Here is a 21,333-nt window from a genome sequence, read left to right as displayed (position 1 = left end):
TTTATTGCGCAGGCAAAATACGCATGTTTTTGTCTGCTATGTACTCTAATTTACGTACGCAGCTTTATCTGTGCAGGCACGTAAACAGGCGAAATCTATTTGTCGTAAATTGCGCTTTGGGGGGAACGTGCTTGGTCGTCCTTGCTGGATACGAGTAAGAGTAAGCAACCATGAAGCAGATTAGCCTTAAAACGCTGAAAATCATTAGTGTTTTCAACGGACTTCGAGTAAGTCACACTGATTGTTCGGCTAGAGCTATGTTTTATCAAAATCCAGGCCCAAAAAAATAAGTGCTAACAGTCCCGAAACGGTCGAAGAAGCAGCGACCCATTTCTCCTAATAGTGAAGTGACCAAATAGTTCATTGAAAGAAACCTATTAATCGATACCATTAATCAATAGTATAGACAGTTTGATGCAATTGAAATTTATATGTATTGAGTAGATAATAGTAGGACTAAATTCACTTGAGAATCTTCTCTGTTAGAAAAAGTAGCTCATTAGCAATAACTTCGAGAGCGTTGACTTATGTCTCGCTTGGAAAAGACCCCAAATAGTGATTTTTTTTTAAAGGTAATAAGGAATTCAAAAACATCGAACAACGTAAAGAACCAATGGACTACAGTAAATGTTACGGATGATGCGGTAAACCTTGCATACATACAACCTCTTTGAGCATGATAGTTTTTTTGAATATATGTTTGTTATTTATGTTATGTACATATGTATTTATTACTTTATTATCGACAATAGAATGATAAATAGCTATAAAGAATAGTGGTATAACAGTTTCACAGTCTGTTCAAAGAGTTCACAATCTGATAGGATCATTTGCTATTAGATGAAATATCTCATTCTTATCGATTCCGAGAGGAAGTTCGTTTGGTTTACCGAATGATATGACATCGTGCCTGGTTATCATTACAGATAGAAGTATTCGCATGTTTCGATCTTCTAGAGATAACTGTCCTACTATTTGTAGTAGTTCATTTTTAGCCAGTCTATTCAAGTTTATCACTATATAGGTCGGTTTGTGCTTTAACTACAGTTTGTGAGTGGAGAATGGATTACTGCTAGATATCAGTAGAGTCTTTTGGCGTACGTACAGCGTTGGCTTTATCTTGAAAACAAGTTTACAAGTCAACAAAGCGGAAAAAGCAGTCATTATTATATTATAATACCCAATTTAAAAAAAGTACCTGGTACTTCTATGAAGTATTTTCCAATATATTAGCAGTAACTATTAACAATTTGAAGAACTCACAACTGCTTCACGATTGTGGGTTGACGTCGAAATAAGGGGAGGATTCTGGCCACCCATTTTAATAATTAGCGTTTCGAACATCTATTAGCTGACTAACTCTTATTAATCCCGACTACTCATCTGGTTATTTTATGTTTCAATCTGTTACAATCTGATTATGTTTTTCCATCGTGAAAGTTTGAGAGCTAGAGATTTGTCGAAATATCGATAAAATTGACGGTGCCGTCCGGAGATCACCTTTGCGTCACAAAAATGGGAATCGCGCATGATACCACTACACCAGCGGCGCACTGAAAGCGTGCACAAATCTTACACATCTGTAATAGTTTGTGTTCTTAACTTGTCGCCCTTCAACTTAAAATTCGACCCGACGAAGTCGCCGCGTACTAGATCTATTCTAAGTGGATTTTCTTCAACGAACTAGAATATTATTTGTTGTTTCTTACCTAACAACTCTTATCGTATTACAAAGATATCAGAGGTAAATCAGATTAGCATTTGTGCTTTACTTACCGTCCACGTGATTAAAACGCAAGACACTTCATGAACGGCATCAATAAGGTAGATCGATAATTCCTACGTTAATGAATCTGTATCGTACACTTCGATAACTGTGAGAAACGTTCTATCTATATAATAATAATCTATAAGTTTAATATGTGTATACATACTTTCCAATTTACCATTTACATACAATCACAGCTCTTGTTCCTATCAAAACTCACTACACAATATTACTAAGGCACAATTACGGCAGAATAACGTTTGTTTTTTTGGTATGCTAAATAGTATAAACGTTAAGCTAACTTTCCAATCTGAGTAGCTTCAATATAGGTTAACGAAATTATCTTATTTCACTACATTGTTTAAGAAAAGAGTCTTATTTATATAAAAATTACCATCTCCCGTTACCTTAAATGAACGCTAACAGTTTATCGAAAACAATGAGCTATTTACCCTTTCTCCAGTTTTCATCAGACGTTCAGATTGAAAGAAAAATAAACAATCATTGTCTATTGGTCATAATCCATTTTCAAAAATGGTTCTCTATCTCTTATTTACAGCCCATGTTTCCTTCACATAAGTAACACGAACTAAGTATCGATCTAAGCACGACACGCCGTATTGCAGCAACCACCTTCTCCATTTAAAATTTTCCAGATTAACCACCACGTTTCGTTCATTTTGCAAAATTTTCCCACGGCCCAAATCACTATCAGAGACAGGTCAGTCGAACATCTACTTGCCAGAATGCCCGCTGTGCCACCATTATCTGCAACACACTCTATGTATGCATGGTATCGTGCTGGACGGATGATCTATGATCTGCGATAAACGTATAATACAACAAAACACAAAGAGACTATTAAAAACTGCGGAAAAAGCTGCTTACTGTAGTAAAAGCAGATATCGTCCTAGGTACAACTGATTGCAGAACGCAGACTGTCGTCGCAGATACGCCTCTTCGTATTCTAGGCGCTGAGCCTTGGCCTGGTCTGAGAGATGTGCAGTATTTTCGTATTCGCCTGCTCCCTCGTTGCCGTACTGTACCATTGCTATCCGCAGCAAGCGACTTCGGTCTATCGGCAATAGGCCCCAGAAAATAGGTTGCCGTCCCGATCTTTCCCTCGAAGCAGCCCAACTGCAGACTCGGTTACTGCGGTAGACTTTCCGGAGACAGTAGCACGGGCAGCAGCAGTGCCTATATACCAATGGACAAATTTACTGAACGTGCTTGTAGCTATTTTGCAATAAATTACATTTAAATGAATGGTCGAACACTTAATCGTATCGGGATTGATCGGTCAGGGCTAATCAAAAGCAAGTAAAAGTAATGTTTATTTATAATTATCTGAACGATTGATGTCGTCGTGAGCGTTGGTAACGAATGAATCGAGGTAGTTATATATTACACACACAGTGGGACAAAAGTAGACCGACAATGGGAATAACGCAGGTCTAGAAATAAAAAAAGATAACCTTTCAAATGGGCAGAAGTGAGTTCCCAGTTGAAACGCATGCCGGTTCAACCATAAGTTTTTGCCGAAGCGGAAACTTCAATTTTTCCTAATTGTCTCAGGTATCTGTTTTTGTTCTTGGCGATTTTTCTTGAGGTCTTTCTGCGCTGCAAGTCCACTGTTCCCTCACCCCGTATAAACTTTCATTGGTAGAATTACCGCTGCCTTCTCGTCCAGGACGTTTCATCAAAGTTCCGATGCTGATTTCGAGTGGTCGAGGCAGCAGCGTCTAAACAGGCAAACTGTGTAATTGACCCACATATAGTAGGTATTATGTAAATGAAAGCAGTGTTTGGACAGAGTGCGTCGTTACTTACAGCTTGGTGCTGGCAAAGGGAAATTTTGGCCTGTGTGTATAATTTTGTTTATGCGATAGAGGGACCACAAATAACAAATGTTTGTTAACATCATAGCAGCGTATATGGAAGGTGAGAAATGAAAAACTGCAGCTATAGTGCGAGACAAACGTTGTCCAGCTACTTCCTTCGTCTTTAATGTCGTTTTTTTCGCTATTTGATTAGTATGCTTTAAACGTAGTAGCAAATTTTAAGAATAAAAACCTGCACCTGCGCGATATCGTATCTGAGTCTATTACTGGCGGCCGTATTGCACGCAGGTCAATAGATAATCGCCTTAAAATATCGAAAATCCCATTATGTTCCATATTACAGTCCCATTTCTTAATCGATATCCACCAACAGTGTTTTCCGATTATAAGAGCTTGTTCATTGGGCATCGACCAATAGACAAAATAGCAAACGTCTTTCTTCTCTGCCTTTGTACGCGCAGGCCAACTCTTATAGGCCCTTGTTGCTGAGTCTGTGGTCCTGGATGGTTTTGCTGCGCCCCAAAAAGCCAAACAATAGCGAAACAAGCCCTCGCTCCCAGACAGGGATCGGAACGTACATCCTGCACGAAGATGTTACTACGAATACTACAACTACAGCAGCCGCTGAAAATAACCGATCGTTAATACTTTACGTTTATTCGGTTCACTTAATACATTCACGAGTAAGGCTCGTCCTACACTCAGCCCACGGTGAAGGTCTTCCATCTTTTTCCCCCTTTTTCTCGGCCGTTCGTGCTGTTGGCCGTCGCATGAAGACGAATTTCGACGTCCGGTCTTCGGTTTGTCACCGTGGGAGCAAATGGCACGATGACGACGACGCACTGCTTCCTACGGCTTGAGACTACTACGGCGGTGCCCTTTCCCATAGGACAGTGCGCGGTGAACGCCTCGAATGGCGCTTTGATGATACGGTACCATGAGGGAAGGTAGAGAGAAAGACGGACAAAGTGAAGTACGCTGATAAAAGCATCCCTGCCTTATGGACACTTTCACAAGAGGTTGAGTAGAGCTCCAGAAAACGGTGAAAAAAGTAGCAACAACAGATTATAGTAACAGTGTAAAGGAGGATATTCGTATCCTCGACTGCGTAGGAATAGTCTCCTATGTGAAGCGTTCAACGACGCTGCACAAAGTGTCCAGTTAATACTGTACTTAAAACTATCTAGGTGGTATATGGCAGAGTGCGTGCGTAAACGCAACTAAGGAATGACATTGCACTGCGTGAACTTAAGAGAGTCGACTGCTAGGCAGTACTTTCAAATCGATTTTGGTTACATTGACACCGCGCGCAACCTAATAACGACCTCAACTAGGACTTAAGATCAAACGCTGTTTGAACCGTGCTCGCCAGTGGCCGTCTGATTAATCGATATAGTGCGATTTGTTCCCATTGCACACGCCTTTATCAGCGGCGGTGCCGGACCCAAAAAGACACATCTGTTTGTCTGCGGACCTGTGTGTGAGAGAAAAAACTGCTCGGCGTTATCCATCCTTTCCTTTATAAAGAAAGGTGCTGATAATAAGTCACAAAGGCCATGGTAAAATCCAAGAGACTCGACTCCCCCTTTGTTAGCTCAGTGCAGCGTCGTAATGAGCGCGAACGCAAGCGAGTTCATCAGGTGAACCAAGGTTTTGCCTCGCTTCGCGAGCGTCTCCCGGATGCGGTGGCTAATCGCAAAATGTCCAAGGTAGAAACACTGCGTTCGGCGATCGACTACATCGTCCAGCTACAGAAGGTCCTCGTTATCCAGAGGCAAAATTACTGTCGACCGCAAAAGTCGCATTGTGCTGAAGGAAGATTACACCAGCAGCGCCAGCAAAGGTGCCAATTAAACCTCAACGATGACCTAATCGAGGTGCAATGTCAGCCCCGACAGGACCTGGATGATTCATTTGACCAAAAAGCGTCATCAGATATCTTTTCCTTCGCTCAGGATAGCCATGGTAACCATAATAGTATTGAGAGCGAATTAGGTGGACGAATCGTGCCGTGGGCTTCGGCAGGCAACAGCGACCACGAAGCAGACGAGAGCATCGAAAATCATCGCGTGCTGGATACCTCGCTTGAAGACTTCGGGCTACCGTTTACGATACAACGGACTGTTTAGGTAGTGCAGTCGTACAGGGGAGCTAAATGCGATAGGGACATGACTTCGGCTAAAAATGATTTTTGTTAATGAATGGCTGGAGTATGTGTCCGGGAGGCAACAAAACAATGGCAGACTGAGCAAGCCTTTGTCTACTTGTCCGCATCCGTGAAGTCGATAATGAGGACGCAGGATTGTCTATAGATATCGTGTATAGCAGAGAGTACCGTTATTATTGCCGTTGGTATTGATCAGTATCTAAGTGCGTGCGTAATGATGCGATAACTAAAAAGACGTTACTCTTAACGTTTCCTCTGAAAAGCTAGCCCTTGTACAGTGGTGGAAATTAGTTCATGGAGAAATATCTATATATTAGAAGAAATTTAAAAATAGACTCTTTTCCTCCGACGCTACTGGGAACATTTTTTTGCTTGGAGAATTTATTTAGAAAAAGTTTATTTAAAAGGTTCCAATATCTCGTTATGAAATCGCTGTATCGAAAAAGGCTGACGAATTTATAAAATTTAAACTAGAGAGATTTCCAGCAACGTGCCTCATACTTCGACGCTCTTTTTTCTATTCCTGGCTATAATGCAATGATTTTTATGAGAAAAAAGAGAAGACAGATTTGGTTGTGTGATATACAAGTGTATACATTTTTAGGCACTTTTTATCCAATTGCATTGAAGTACATACATAGGTAAATTTTCCTTAGACTGTGTCTTAGGCGTACTAATATTATTAAAAAATATTGCCATACCCACAAAAAGTAAGCGATTTAAAATGCATGCAGCTAGCAAAGTCCAATGACAGTGCGCGAATCTCAGGGGCTCCAAGTTACAAAGAAGAAAGAAACAGCTGATCAATGGCAGTGGTGAAATGAAGCACTGGAAAAAACCTAGGATTCCGCCATTATTGTACATACGTGGTTAAAATGCGGTATAATGGTAAGGACCGGAGAAGCTAAACATCGCCTTTTAATATTCTGTCTCTGCTGTAAACGTTGTTCACAAAGTAAACTAGTATTCGAATTACACTTGATGATTACATTCAACACTCAAATATACGCGCGCCATTCTGGAATATTCGACGCATTGTCTCAGTGATATCATTTTGTCAAGATAACTTATTAAGATAAGTTACTTATATGGAGCGCTTTCACTGACTTAAACGAATGTTAACTACGATTTCGAAAACGACAGAAAATATAATTTTTTACTGTTTGCGCGCTGCCCATAGCGTCTTCATACTTTTTCTTTTTACCTGTAATAAAATGAAGCATTGGTTTTAATTGGATATAAGATATGTACATCTTTTTTTTTTTTATTTTTATTCTACGCAATTCGTTAGCGCGATGTTGTTTTAACCAAAATTAATGTCAATTCCCCAGTTACCGTAGGATTCAATTAATAGATATGTACATACTTTGATTGATTGGCTTATTGTAGTCAAAATATTTAGCTAGTGATCGATACAATATTCTAGGTAGTCGTTAAAAGTCGATATAATAACAGCGTATCGATTGGTCCGAAAACAGCAGAAAATGTATCTGTTCCTCAGATCATAGGTAGCTCGTTGTAGGACAATCACTCAAAAACCTAATTTTTATTGTAAGAAAACTTTTTATATCTTACACAGTGTTTACGTACGGTACTCGACTTGCAATCACTTCCATCAGCCTTCACTGCTGTAAATTGTTTAGACATCTGATCCTATCGGCGTGTATTAAGGCAATTCCTTGTTTGGCGCTTATTATAACACATAACATAATGTAACACACTGCATAAGTAGTTAGTTACCGTCTGCTCTGACTGTAACACAGTTTTTTTTTCTGAAAACATTGTATATATGCAGATCCTCTCTGATGTCGATAATAAATGACCTCGTTAGAAAGTAATCTGAAGTTATCATAATAGAGTAATAGCACTAGAATAATGTCAAGGAGTTTACCAGTGTAACGAAATTATTTCGAGGATTATAAGTCCGTAACCAGGTTAGTATTGCAATAAAACGTTTATTAACTTGCACTAGTTCCGCACCGTAATTTTATATATATTAGAATTTTATATATATTTTTATATATTATATATAGAAGCATTTGGTCTTGTGTACCGTCGTTACTTGCATTCAGCTATGATTAGGTTCACAACAATTATTAGTGCGAAAGATCAGCCGATGAACTACCTTCTAAGCCTTTCCGCGCTTACTTTTATTCTTAGCAAAAAATATTCTGCTCAAGCCATTCTAGGTCACACCCAGCCCTAGTGAACCTAGAAGTAAGGCATCGGTCTACGTGGCCAAGGTCCACGCTTTAGGTGACGTTTTAATATTCTATTCCAACACATTTTGTCCCAATACTGTTAACTAGCTCTAATATGTACCCTAATAAAATTATTTAGAGGTAACGGGGTAAACTATGAGCTTTGTAAAATGGCACATAATGTGAAATATTAGTGTTTTGAACAGACATAGCCTACAGCTGCAGTATTTTTACCTTGTCTACGAACCACTACAGGGTTCCACGATTCACGAATTATTCAACATGGAGTTTTGTCTGGCTTACTTGGATCCGTTCTTAGCACATTGCGTCAGCAGAACGATTCCAAATTAGATTCGCCAGCAGCATATAGCCTTTTATCATAAACAACAATTGGTTTTAATACAAATCCAGATAAGGAATAGCTCAGGTGGTGAAACCAGAATAGATATATCTCTATTAACAATGCAAAAATAGACTAGTGCGCTTGGGAAGCTCGGTTATTTCCCAGTCAAGTCAAAATGCATTATGTTGTTATAAGAAAGTTTAAAAAGGAAAAACTAGAGTCTCGTCTAAATATTGAAACCTAGCTCCCGAAATAAACCACTCACTTAGGTTTTAAAGCTTTTGTATTTACTCTGAGTGAGATTGTGAGTGTTTTGTAAAAGATAAACTAGGAAAATTTTCGCAAGCATAATTTTAGAACTTAATATAATAATATTAATCGGATATTCGCTAGTAACACAATGTGCACAGTGGAGTAAGGAATCTTTTGTTGGCTACGCAACAACTGGTTGTCATTCTATAAACCTTTTGGGTATCCGAGGTGTCAGAGTCTAAAATATATATTCACTCGGCTTCGCAGACCGGAATCTGTCAAAACATTATACGAACTGTTAGTCTACCTCATTTGCTTTGTAACGGGCGATAAAACACATTTTTCTTATTTAAGATATTGTTCATTTTTCAAACTTTGTATGAAGCCCACCTACAAAGAGCCTCATACAAATCGGAACGCTGTATGGAAAAGGCAATTTCTTCTGATCTCAGACGTACCAGATCCTTAAAAACGATGACCAGATTAGTAATACAGTAAGCGAGGTGATGCGAGATGAAAATGTTCTTCAAAATGATTCCACTAGGATCTACTTTATTTTTGCGCTTGTAGACGTCAGCAAAGACCGACATTGCCCTAACGATGAAGGCCAACAACGAGGAGAAATAAAGACTCACGTGAACCAACATGCCGAAGACGACATAATGAAAGACTATAGAACCTTGGACCTAAAGAACGTAAGTGGATCATGGGATTAAAACATATTAAACCTAATGAATATATGTTAGTTAAGCAGTAATTAATTTTAATTAAAAAGTCAATGCCCTAATCGCCTGTATCTATAGGGTAATTTTTTAGGACGATATTGATGGACCGCATAACTTTAAAGCACGTATCGTACTGCATCAGGTCCGCATGGTCCGCAAAAAAAAGACTCGTAGACATATCGAATCGATGCTTTAGCGATCTACTGTCCCGTTTTTTCAACATATTCACTGTAACGTATGGCTGAGAATCTTCATCATCTTCTTTCCGCCTCGTAACCGAACCTTAATCGTAAGTTATGAACGCGTTTAAACTATCATGGGTAATCTCGTCGACAGTCGTATAGGCAAAGAAATCAAACGGATTACTCGGATTTAATGGAAGATTCTTCTGCGTGCATTTTTGGGTAGGCCTAGAATGCAAAAGAAATGGATGTGGCAATGCGGCCTAATGGCGTTAAGACGAATCGTATAACAAAACAATCACAAGCTGGCCACGAGAAGTCATCAAAATAAAGCGTTCGGCACAGCGTGCTTCATACCAGAATCCGCGTTCCGTATTTCGTTCCTATTAAAAAATTGATTACTGGTTCATTTTATTCCAAAGACAATTAAATAAACTAACATATACCATATATCACTCGAGGTACCTTAATCCAACGACGATGATCAATCCCATTTCTTCGTATGGTTTAGATCTATTTTTATATAAAAACTATACATATAGGCAAGTGAAAAAAAAAAAAATACTATTATCATTTTATAGCGCATATGAGTACCAAAGATAGTGCAACTTTTACTGTTTAAAAGCGACGTTTATGCACCGCAATTGTAAATCGTAAAAACGTTTCACTTTGTAGACATTTTATTTCGTTTTCTTAGAATAACGATCAATTTGGTGACGTTTCGTTGCACTAACTATAATAAAAGCATGTGCTCCTATTCAACCCATTAACGACCACTGTCTATGGATAGAGGAAGATTCAACTAGTCGGCCAATTCAACAAAGTTTTCACTCTGTCATTGAATGGGCGGGGATGTTACGGTCTTCAAGTTCACATCTACATCTGTTCATTAACTAGATATACTACAGATGAACAACTTTGTTGGAACAGTCACAGTACACGTTTATAGATTTTTCCGTTTCTATAGGTATGGTAATAGCCGTAGATAGGAGAGTTCATAGCCCGCCTCCTTCTTCGACCACGTTACCATTAGTTAGGTTCTAGAGGTCACAGCTTCGAACCCACGGACGTGGTTACGCAATCTTCAAGCCTGTTCATCGAGTGTCAAACCCAAAGGCCACTACTAGAGCTGTGTGTATCCATATTTAGCATCGACGGCGAAATTATCGACCTTAATGAGTCGCGTAAACTTGGTGGTTCTGAGTCGACGCCCGGCACCGCGACACAGCGCGTAGCCGCTCCGTCTTGTTCTTTCCATGTCGTTTTTGTGGATGTTGGAGCGTTATTTGGGAAAATACGGAAGCGCCCGCGGTGGCGAACGGTTATCCTATACGGAATAAGACAAAAGTCTTCGGACAGTCTGGAGAAGGTTGCTTCAATCATACTTTGTCCAGCTATCAAGTGACTGTTTTTTTAAAATGATCGAAAACTTTTTTTGATCCCGTAGCCTGTGCCGCAAGATTTTAGCAGCCATCCAGTCAGCAGCTGTACTGCGGCAATAGCGGCTAGCTGTTATCTGTGAAAGTATACGCGGCTCTTTTGGCGCAAATTAGTGTTTAGAGTTACAGATAGTGCAATAATAACGTGTTTGCCTACTAAACGTAGGAGACACTTCATGAACTGGTCTAGGTTCCAAACCGATTAATGCTAGTATGACCGCTTGCGATGTTTTTAGCCGTTTATATATTGAAACGTTATGTATTTATTATGATGTACGTGTTTTCACTGCTTCGTCTTCAAAGGCAAGCAACAACAATAACAAGTAACAAAAAACGAGGATTTTTTTTATTTCTCTTGAGAGTTACCGATGAACACTACATATTCCACTATTTAATATATATATACATATATATTGCTGTTAATTTTCTATTTTGAAGAGTTAATATCATTCAAGGCTTTATTTAGCAACAACTTAATCACTGTTAGCTCCCCAGCAATAATACAGTTGTAATAATGCGATGTACGTGATCTGAAAATTCGAGAAGAAGTGATTGTGGGAGAACTCTGTCAATAATGCTTCAAATAGCTCAGAACATAAAACGTAAGTGAAGCGGTGTCTCTTCCGTTTAGCGGATAATATAGCTATGCACTACAAGTATAGCTTGCGGGTGCTTTAGTCCGGGCTTCACAGTTCCTACATTCTACTTATGGATTTTATGATTTTACGATTGAGCCATATTTTTTTGGTCTGAAGTTATCTGATTGCGCCTCTTAGCAACATGTTGGGTTGACGCCAAGACGACCAATCAAGTCGTAGTTAACTGTTCATCAAATAATTCAGAAAGATGTTTTCGCGCGATTTTATGATACAGCGCAAGGTGCCTTTTGAAACGCTATATGGCTTTCCAATCCTTAACCGTCTCAGCGTTCCGAGAATTGAATTCCGCCAACTAAGTGTGTTGTATACAAACTACGACGTTGATGACGGCATCGTCTGCTACTGTCAAGTCGTCTCGTTCTTGTTGTGATTAATGTGATGCTTAATGTTTCGATAAAGACACTGTTATTGTATGCCGTGAATCAACTGAATGACACGCAGCTGTAGATTGATTAAATGGCCCTCAAGACAGTAAGAGGTTCTGTGAGTGCTGAAACAATGCTGTAATCATTTCTCGAATATTATACGGAACAACACAAACGGCTAGAGTGTAAACCAGCCTCTAACTCAGATGTTCTTCAGTCAGTTATCCTTGAGGATAGCGTCGGATATTGACCTGAGTGAGTTGGTGTCATTTGATGATCATGCGCATATGCATTTACAAACAAAACAACACAATTGAGAAAGATGAAAGATCAGTGTTAAGTTACATATTTCGAAAAAGTGGTTCTTGCCACATGAAACGGTGGCGTAAATAAGCTGGAATGCTGCCAAGGTTAAGAGCGATTACTTAGGAATTCGTCTGTAACAATATGATTAATAATCAACAATTTACGAAAAACAACCGTCATCAGCGCTTCGTATGGCAGCGATTGCAGCACTACCTATTGGTTGATATGAATTTACGGCGAAACTCCAGTAGCTGATTTGCTTGATCTCAGAATCGTTATGGTGTTATGTTATTTATACGTGAAACCGTTGAATATGATCCTTCAAAATAAGGGTATTTGGTTGTTATGCGTGGATATAGCACTTGTTATTATTATTTGAAATTGTCGGGTGCCACGTTTTTTATAGATGGGGTTACTCACTCGTCCAGATTTCACGTTTAGATTAATACCGTCTGAGAAATTGCTCTTACGTGTGATATTATGTTTATTTACCTTACATACAACCTTTATTTACCTTGATAGCTATAGATAGAGCTACCTGGCGAATACGAATGTGTGTGTGCATTAAAATTCCGCTGGTCTATTTATGGTCGAAATGAAATCTTTATATAGGCAGTGCTAGGACAGATCGGTGTAGGAGACAGCGCGTGTCGCGCGCGCGCGCGCGATGTTAAACACACAGTTCTTGGTAAAGTGATGTGCCACATGCACTTGATGAGATGTTTTACGATTAACACGAATCCTCATTTGCGCACCCTGACCGCCAAACCGTTTATGCAGCACTGCTTATTGATCAGTGATGAAGTGTCTTACACTCTAAAATGAACTTTTTTTATTCGATAGTTGATTTTAGCAGTGCATATACGTAACAGTTCAAAACAGTTGTGGTCCTGCAAAAAGAGTATCTAGACATCGAACTTGACAGTGGTACTCGGTGCTTACTTTTAGGATTTTCTCTGAGGAAGTCCAGTATGTATAATCCTATATTACTTAGCGTGAAAACTTTAAAGCTATAAAACCTTGAAGCTAAGGAGGCTTTTGAGCTATAATTTACAAATAGCGTTTAGCATTTTATTCGTTTTTGTTTCAGATAGAATTCCGTATTTCTGAATCAATTGTTGAGGCGAGGATTGGCCAGCAAGGCCCAATAAAGGATGGCGGAACACATTAAGCAGGCAGAGAAGAGACCAAAAAGCGATTTGAAGGATTGTCAAGAATCATCGAGTTCCTCACAGGACTCGCAAGGTTAGAAGCCGCCTTTGTTTAGCTGTGTTAACTTAAGAACATGCATGAGTATCTTACAATGTAGCCGGTGTTGGGTGCTATCTGTTATTGTACACTCTGATATTTCTTTTGGCACAGTACCATATTAGATTTAGGTCCCGCAAAAGGACTTGCCATCTGTTCCTAAAACGGGTTGACCGAAGCTTTCGTTTTTACCTGATACCAGTGGCCATAATTGATATAGTTGTATGTAATGCTGTTACATTTCTGTACATATAACATGCTTATTTAAATTATTGCCAATTCAATCCAAATGTATTTATTCCTGTAATAACCTATTACAACAGGTCGGCCTAAGGAAGAAACAGAAAGCCTTCTGTTCCGAACTAGCAGATTATTCGACGAAAAATTTTCAGCTTTGGTGCCTATCATACGTTTACTGTGGTGTAAACCATTCGTTTGAAATACTTTTATTTTTTTCATTTAAGCTTGATCCATTGAAGTGTTGACGAATCGCGTTCAAGCCACGTCTCTTCCTTGCAATGACGATTTTAAATGCAGCCGGCTTAAGCCGTTTCTGGTTCATCTATATGTGGCGGTCTTTAAGTTTGTAGAGTGGCCCTATGAGGCTTTATAAGCCCAGCAATAATCTGAGTTCTGCCTCGGTTTTATTCCAGATCATGAGATACCGTCAACTCCGACAAAACAAATCGTTGACCAGAAGGAAAGTAATGCCGGTTTTGACGCTGCATGGGGCGTAACTGTATTAGAAGAGGTAGCCGATCTTAGCGTGAACCTGAGGAATGTCCAGTTTGTTCGGGTGTGTATAGATCCTCTTTGCGGATAACATTCGGCAGTAATTGTTGTGCTGCATGTTAAGCTGAATTAAAAGCCAGCTTTATTTACGCAGAGGGGCGCCTCTGCGCATCGCAGTTTGACCCGGTTATGGCATTTATGTAAAAACATATTTTTAAATTAAGGGGCAAAGTCAATCGTCAGTTCTACTAGTGCCGCCAGTGTTTTCTAGCGTTATTTAGCTGGAATATGAGATCATTTACTCTTTTCGTCTGTGGTTTGAGCTGGGTCTGATCTAGAAAACATAAGGTGCGGTTGCTGTGCTCGACGTTACCCCAGTTCCTTTACGCCTTCAAGTTCTAGCGTTAGTGCGAGCGGAATACGCGACTGCAAATATTATATTTTGTTATGGAAAACAGCAAATACAAAATGTGAAAAAAACCGATCACAATCGAAATTTATGTGGAAGTTTAGAGTTGCCAAAGCAAGTGTATATAGATCAGGTAACATGTTGAGAAAGAGAGGCGTGGTATACTTTTTATGTTTTTTCTTCATTTTAATAGAACGTGAGCCTCGTACTTACTACTCTTAGTATGTGATCACAGGTATATGAGGTCAGGTAATTTGTGATCTTGCCTGTTTCGTTTCGTCCTTTGTGAAGGATCATTGATCAGTATTTATTTGTTATTAATACCTTGCTATTAACGAACAGAAAACAATATTTCTAATTTTTTTCTTGTTTTTTTTTTTAAAATTTTTTTTAGATACCTTGCGACAATCCTGAGGATTCAGCAGATGATGATATCGATTCATTGGATGACAGCTTAGACAGCGATAGTTGTGACGAGTGCAGCTGTCACTCTGGTAGGTGTTGTGAGATGTCCAGTGTTGTTAGGTCAAATGCACTCTAATGCAGCTTAATATTGAAAAATAGTGTCCTTTAGCTAGCAAGTTATTAAAAAAATAAGATGCTGGAAGAAATAGTTGTCAAAGAGAAATAGGGTATATAACCTGCAAGCTGGGTACGCTGCATTTGTGGGCATGAATGTGCTTAAGCTGCAGTGGAAGGTAAGAATCATAACAATAATATGTTAAATCTAATATTGGTTACCATGCTTCTAAGTAAAATGACTTCAGTAAAGAGTTCGCGACATTGCTATAATGATTCGCTATCGAACTTTTGCGATTCTGTCATGCTTTAGTTGACTTTGTTTCAGTTCTCGTTTGTATGTTAGCAGTTACTCAAATTTAAATGGAACTTATCCGTAGCAAGAGCACTATTGTAATTTTATTTTTGAAAGTTGTATAATTGGTCATAATAATTATGTGTGCTAAATGGTATTCAGTAGTGCCTAATATAACATTTATTAGCAAGCATTTTATGGTTCTTATTTTTGTGCTGACTTAGTGAGTGATACAGAGGAGCCTAGTGCACCTTTTTTTGAAAGCCCACGGTTAACGCCATCAAAAACCAGCGATCAGCTCAATACCAATTCCGATTACTGGAGCAGAAATGGTCAGCCTGAGGAGAGAGGCCCTGATGTCATTTGCTTTCGAGGTAAGCACAGTCGCGTAGCTTGCGCATGTGAGAGAAGAGTGAAATCTCAGAGTTGAAAGAAATGTAGATGATGTTACCGTCACTGTCTGAGACACTTTAAGCACTGTATGCCAGTAGTGTGCGACTGACCCAGTTTTATAAAGATTGTTGAGATTATTATGTTGGTTAATACGTTAATACGAATGTAATGCATAATATTGCATTACGGTTCCCAATTAAATTGTTAAAATACAGCGAAGTTTACTACAACCATTTTGTAGCGATTCCGGTTAGAAATTAAACATGTGTAACGAATAGCTTGGATAGCATCACCGGTTAAAGTCCTTCACCTTATTTGGTTTGTAATTACTGTGCAGGCCTTGAAAAGTTGAACGGGATTGCGCGGGCCATTGCAGAAACACAGAGAACAAACCGTCTTTCAGATTACGCCATTGTCGGACCCTTCAGGTAAGACGACTGAGTACCTCTAAGATTATCTCGAACAGACGCGATTGTTTCTCAACTTATTTGCTTGACACTTTAGGCAGTTTAGCCTTTCACGTTGTAATTAGAAAACCCAATCATGACTGTAATCACCATAAATATGTACACGCATACTTTTACGGAATTAAAATAAAGCCCTAGCGGATAACCATATTAAAAAATCGTTTTGAAAAAAAGTCTGTCCAGTGACCGAATAGGTCTTATTACAATCTTTATTATATAATTTCTCGAAGTATATAATTTTGATGGCCAGTCCGTAAGCATTTTTTGCGTCTGTTGCTACCGAACAAGAGTTAGGAACGTTTTATCTGTCAGAGTACAGTTTTATTTCAAATTGGAGAAGCTGGCGGGTAGTCGTAATGTGTTTATCTTTTTAACTTCGAGACACTTAGAGGTGCTATAGATTCAAAATCGCCTGAACACGCACTATTAATAATGGGAGCCAACCATCAAGAGTAATTTGTAGGAAATAGCATCGGACGTAAATTTTGAAACATTTATAGCTAACAGTACGTTTTTCATGCTTGTGCAGCTATGTTGATGTGTATTCCGATCCGGAATTGGAGCCAGCGGAAGTGTGCATGACGGCCGACGAGCTAGAGGCGTCGGTGGATCCTACCGTTTTAGAAAAGTATTTCAACGAGTTTAGCTGTGGCGCCGACGATGATGGGTTGGAAGCGAAGGAGCGCACAAAAGACAATGTGGATGGCTCATAAGTTGTTTTTTAAATTTCATTTCCGACGTAAGCAGCATGAGCCAATAGCTTCTGCAGTCAGCCTTTTAAATAAATGAGTATACGAGGGAAAACTTATCAGTAGCTGTAGGACAGAATTAGACATAGCTGCTGAATAGTAACTGTTTGTTGATTTTCATGCCAATTATGTAAACTATGAGAGGACTTGATTATATCGGGATTGATGTCCTATTGCAGGATTCGAATGCAATTTTCTATGCCTTATACATTATTTACTTATTTTTTCTTTGCCTTTTATTTATTGTATCAAGAACAAAGCAGGAATCAGTGGTATAAAAAATAACAGTTATATTTCTTACTTTCTTGTCGTTATCTATGCATGTGATTACAGTACGCTAACAAGTACGGGTGATATCGGACGCTCGCAAATACCATGAACGACGAGCAGTCCGTAGGCGTCAGGCCATCAGGTCATGAGTGTGTGAAGAGCGAAGATCAAAAGCGATTTTTGGCGCAAATAAGCTTCCGACAAAGAGAGAGCAGCTCCCATATTTTAAGAGACTAACGCTGCAGTTTGATTAGAGCAAAGCAAAAACTAGCTGTTGAATGCTACGAAACGCCACCAAGAGACTTCTATAGTGCATTTATGGTAGGATCACAGCACGAAAGCTGTTGTATTCACCTTCGTTGATGCAAATCTACTGGATGAATAATCTACGATGAAAAGCTAGTGCATTTCGTGTATAATACGGTGCGTTTAGGGTATGGGAAGGTAAAAGCACCGTATTATTTTGCACCGCTTATCTGAACCGCATAGTGCATTGCTCTGTTTGTAAATTCATGTACGATTCCAAAAACATTCGAACTCATAGGCATACATACTGATTTGTTTCATTTTGAGAGAAAATTGGAAAGAAAGTTGATAGTTTGAGCAAGGTGTGTAAGAATACAACAGCCTAAATCTGGAGTGGATATTAAACTTGTGGATTTAGTTATGATTTATATCGTACGGTTATTCAATCAGCAATCTTTATACCACGCACGTGTTGACGCTTAGAGGCCACAGTTCTACGACCAAGGCATTTTGAAGAAACTCTTGACATGAGACTTACTAGTTTGTCTTGCCGTACTCTCTAAGACAAAAATCGCTGGCCAGGGGATGATGCAGCGAGGTAATGCTTTACGTCCGGCGTCACAGTATAAAATGGAACCTTCAATTGTAAACGGAGCCCGCTGAAGTTATTTTACATCATAACCAAATCATATTCACCATGGATACGAGTGTTTGTCGTCTGTAATACAATTATTGCGCCAATTGTGTATCTTACTATGAATGGCCTCTCCTATAGAACACACTCTCATCATTTACTTAAAACGTTATGTGTACATTATGTTTTTCAAGAAATGTGAAAAGCGAGACTAAGTAGCACTTGCTTGAAATTGGCGTGTGATATGATTCATTAACGATTAGGGTTATTTTAGATAAACGATATATGTTTAACAGCGCCGGGGATGCGAAATAAGGTTGAGCAGTGTTACATTTGAAGGCGCTGGTGGGTTGTAACTCTTGCAGGCAACACCTAGTCAAGAAGTTCCTGGTTCTGAGAGATGACAGAGGGCCTCCTGGTGCATTTGCCTATTATGGGTTGCTATGTGCGAATATGTTCGTTTATTTAGATGTGTGTGTATATATGTAAGAGTAATCATATATGATCATATGTAATCGCATATACGCACGCATATGACCGCTAAAACATACATAGCATTGTAGCGGCCGTACGTTGAAATATTATATAAGAGAAGTCAATAAAAGCACAAAAAGGTTATTTTCTTCGAAAATAATAAGTTTTTGAAAACGCCCTTATCAAACCGAATCTCACAACGAATCTCAGGTAGTTAAATTATATCAGTTATTAAAACACGCATAGACCAGGAAATAAATTGCTTTTTTTTTTTAATAAAATTTGGTGTATATTTTTTCAGGCTTAAAAAGTCAATTCAAATAAAGTAAAGGTGTGTATGTCTGTCTGTTATGGAATAAACGGTACTAGGTTTAATGAGTAGATTGTATGTCAGCTTTGCACGGTATATTCCTTCGCTAAAAGAACTACTATAGCTTATTTGGTCCATATACGCAGGATGTTCAGTGCACATAGTACACGGGAAGAGGACGTAAAAATAGGTACATTTCCTCACAGATTAGATTGCGTCTCCGAAAAAAGTTTTAAGAATCAAACAAGCGACGTAGCTGACTCAGAAGTGACAAATGAATGGGTTAACTGTTTCCCGTGTGCGAAAATATCCAAACGGAATCTCCAAGTGTCTTTTTGAAACGTATATTGGAGTTCGACCGGTTTTCAGAAAACAGACTGTCTCTATTACATTTGCTAACATACTCTTGTTTACTGATGAACTGAAGACGTTCCACGTATCCGTTCCACGAACTAATGCGCGCGATCTGCGTTATTGAAAATCGTCGTAAAGCTTGTCAATACCGAAGCGATATAGGACTACTCATGAGAAGAGATTGAACTGCCCTAACAGGTATGTGGTGACGAAGTACGCGCAGTACGCCACCATCACATCCGGCGCCGTCATTCCCGAGGCTTTAATAATCTGATTATTTATATAAAACTAAGAACGCTTAATCACACGCCAAACACAATTTCGATGTCAGAAAATTATCACCTTTCATCTTTAAAAACCATTTGGCGGCTTATTGAAAATGAATTTATAACTAACCGTTGTTCATTTTGGCGTTTTATTGAGCTCTGTTCTCAAGTAGATGTTGTTGTCATACTGTACAGCTGTATAAACTTGTGTAGTACCTTTGTCTGTATTTTGTTCTATGACGATTTGTCATAGATCCTTTTGTACTACTATTCTATACGAGATTATGTCTGCGTTGAACGGCTTCTGTACAATTAATATGTGAAGACCTATTTTTTAATACGACGTCATTCCAAGCAAAATACTTAAAAACTCGTTTCCTTTTTGCATTTTTTCAGCAAATACGATCTGACGAAATTGAAATTGCCTCCGAAAATTTTCTCCAGTAGAACGCGTCTGTTCTTCTCAATCACTGACATTTCCGATTGCACCTTCACTCAATATGGCTAAGTGTCAAGTGGTATGTTAGATATATATAATATATATATATTATAGTTGGAAGCGCTATAGCATACTATTAACACTTGTTATATGTGTTCTTTATCATTTCACTTCCGCGTAATTTTTGTAACAGCACTTCATTCTTGATAGCATTCGGTAGAAAGCTTACTACCATTTCAATATTCCGGCGAAAGCTACCAGCTTCAGTTACATTTTACGTAGGACTGTAATCTAACTCTGGCTTATACTGGCAGAAGTACAGTCTTCTTTACGTTACGCTCAATGAGAAGCAAAGCCACCGATTTGAATGAAAGTTCAAATGTCCCTTTGTAGATACCTGTTAGTTGTGTATGAATAACCTACAATTTGGAGAACAAAATAATGAGACGAATGAAACATCATCATAAATGTTATACTACGAATTTTAACAAAACGATGTTTTTTATTCTGTATTATTAATAGCGCTATTTGAGATCGCTTTTAATAGCGGTCTACCTATAAAAAATATGCATGCTTAACTTATTTGAGTGTGGTAGTTATGTTGCTGCTGCTGCACGTAAAAGCTGGTTGTTGAATGTTATTGTGTGTTAAGTTTTGGCTTCTTTGTAGGAAGTAATTTTGTTGCGGCTCCCGTTGCCGGACGCTTCTAGGCATTTTAACACGGTGTCGTGTGGAAGCTCGTTTTGAGGCCCATCTTGAGCTTTTCAAATTGTCTTGTTTAAAATCCCATTTATAACTTTGTCTATGCTTCCTCTGAGTACCCCAAAGTGTAAGGTTTTCCCTTTGAGGGTTTTGTTTAGGAGACATTTCTACATATCGTGAACAGTGTCTTGTTTTCATATGAAGGTCGTCACCCTCGACTTTTTTTGGGCAAAGCGGATGGCAAAATCCCGTTTCTCCTAGGAAGCTGAGATCATCTTTCGGAACTTTTGTCGCTTTATGGCATCTACCCTGCTTTAAAGGACCACACATTTTGTGGTATAGGACAAACCGCTTGAAACCCTGAACAAATAATTGTGAAAATATTGTCATTGTAATAATAAACTATTATCATCATTTAGATATTTTCCAATATTGAATTGTACAATCATAACAATATAGGTGGGATCAAAGTAAAAAGAGGCCACTGACAACGCTGACAACGGTAGTTGTAGTGAAAGCAGTGTGAACGATTTTTCAGTAGCTTTTTAATAACATCGATAGGGTGCTTGAGGTTTGCT

The 21,333-nt window shown here is 38.8% G+C and overlaps 3 protein-coding genes across 18 annotated transcripts in view; 2 read left to right on the top strand and 1 right to left on the bottom strand.

Moving 5' to 3' along the window:
- The first annotated feature begins 4,560 nt into the window (after positions 1–4,560).
- Positions 4,561–7,661, top strand: LOC111248887 (uncharacterized). The gene has a single exon (XM_086988015.1). The coding sequence runs from the start codon at positions 5,166–5,168 to the stop codon at positions 5,736–5,738; it is 573 nt and encodes a 190-aa protein (XP_086844141.1). The 5' UTR covers positions 4,561–5,165; the 3' UTR covers positions 5,739–7,661.
- Positions 7,662–11,894: 4,233 nt separating this feature from the next.
- LOC111248730 (uncharacterized) lies at positions 11,895–18,965 on the top strand. Of its 10 annotated transcripts, none has more exons than XM_022801586.2 (8): positions 11,895–12,197; positions 13,343–13,493; positions 14,150–14,292; positions 15,032–15,131; positions 15,676–15,825; positions 16,182–16,272; positions 16,841–17,009; positions 17,394–18,965. In XM_022801586.2, exons 2-8 carry the CDS (start codon positions 13,403–13,405, stop codon positions 17,412–17,414), a joined length of 765 nt encoding a protein of 254 aa, XP_022657321.1. In that variant the 5' UTR covers positions 11,895–12,197; positions 13,343–13,402; the 3' UTR covers positions 17,415–18,965. The 10 variants fall into 10 exon arrangements, with proteins under 10 accessions (XP_022657321.1, XP_022657320.1, XP_022657326.1 ...); XM_022801585.2 differs by having other exon boundaries at positions 13,339–13,493; XM_022801591.2 differs by having other exon boundaries at positions 11,896–12,197; positions 13,339–13,493; positions 16,841–17,024.
- LOC111248729 (Na(+)/H(+) exchanger protein 2-like) overlaps positions 17,706–21,333 on the bottom strand; it is a 90,026-nt gene continuing 86,398 nt past the window's right edge. For all 7 annotated transcript variants that reach the window (XM_022801570.2, XM_022801582.2, XM_022801573.2 and 4 more), the window contains one exon: positions 17,706–21,115. The gene's annotated coding sequence lies outside the window, so the exon portion shown is untranslated. The remainder of the gene's footprint in view (positions 21,116–21,333) is intronic.

The sequence above is a fragment of the Varroa destructor genome, unplaced genomic scaffold (genome assembly GCF_002443255.2).
Source record: "Varroa destructor unplaced genomic scaffold, Vdes_3.0 BEIS01000004.1, whole genome shotgun sequence".
Classification (NCBI taxonomy): domain Eukaryota; kingdom Metazoa; phylum Arthropoda; class Arachnida; order Mesostigmata; family Varroidae; genus Varroa; species Varroa destructor.
This window is presented reverse-complemented; position numbering and strand designations above follow the sequence as displayed.

Coding starts and splice junctions, on each gene's coding strand:
- LOC111248730 (XM_022801586.2), top strand. CDS start 13,403: ATGGCGGAACACATTAAGCAGGCAGAGAAGAGACCAAAAAGCGATTTG. Junction 14,293..15,031: donor GGAATGTCCAGTTTGTTCGG/GTGTGTATAGAT, acceptor AATTTTTTTTAG/ATACCTTGCGACAATCCTGA. Junction 16,273..16,840: donor GCCATTGTCGGACCCTTCAG/GTAAGACGACTG, acceptor ATGCTTGTGCAG/CTATGTTGATGTGTATTCCG.
- LOC111248887 (XM_086988015.1), top strand. CDS start 5,166: ATGGTAAAATCCAAGAGACTCGACTCCCCCTTTGTTAGCTCAGTGCAG.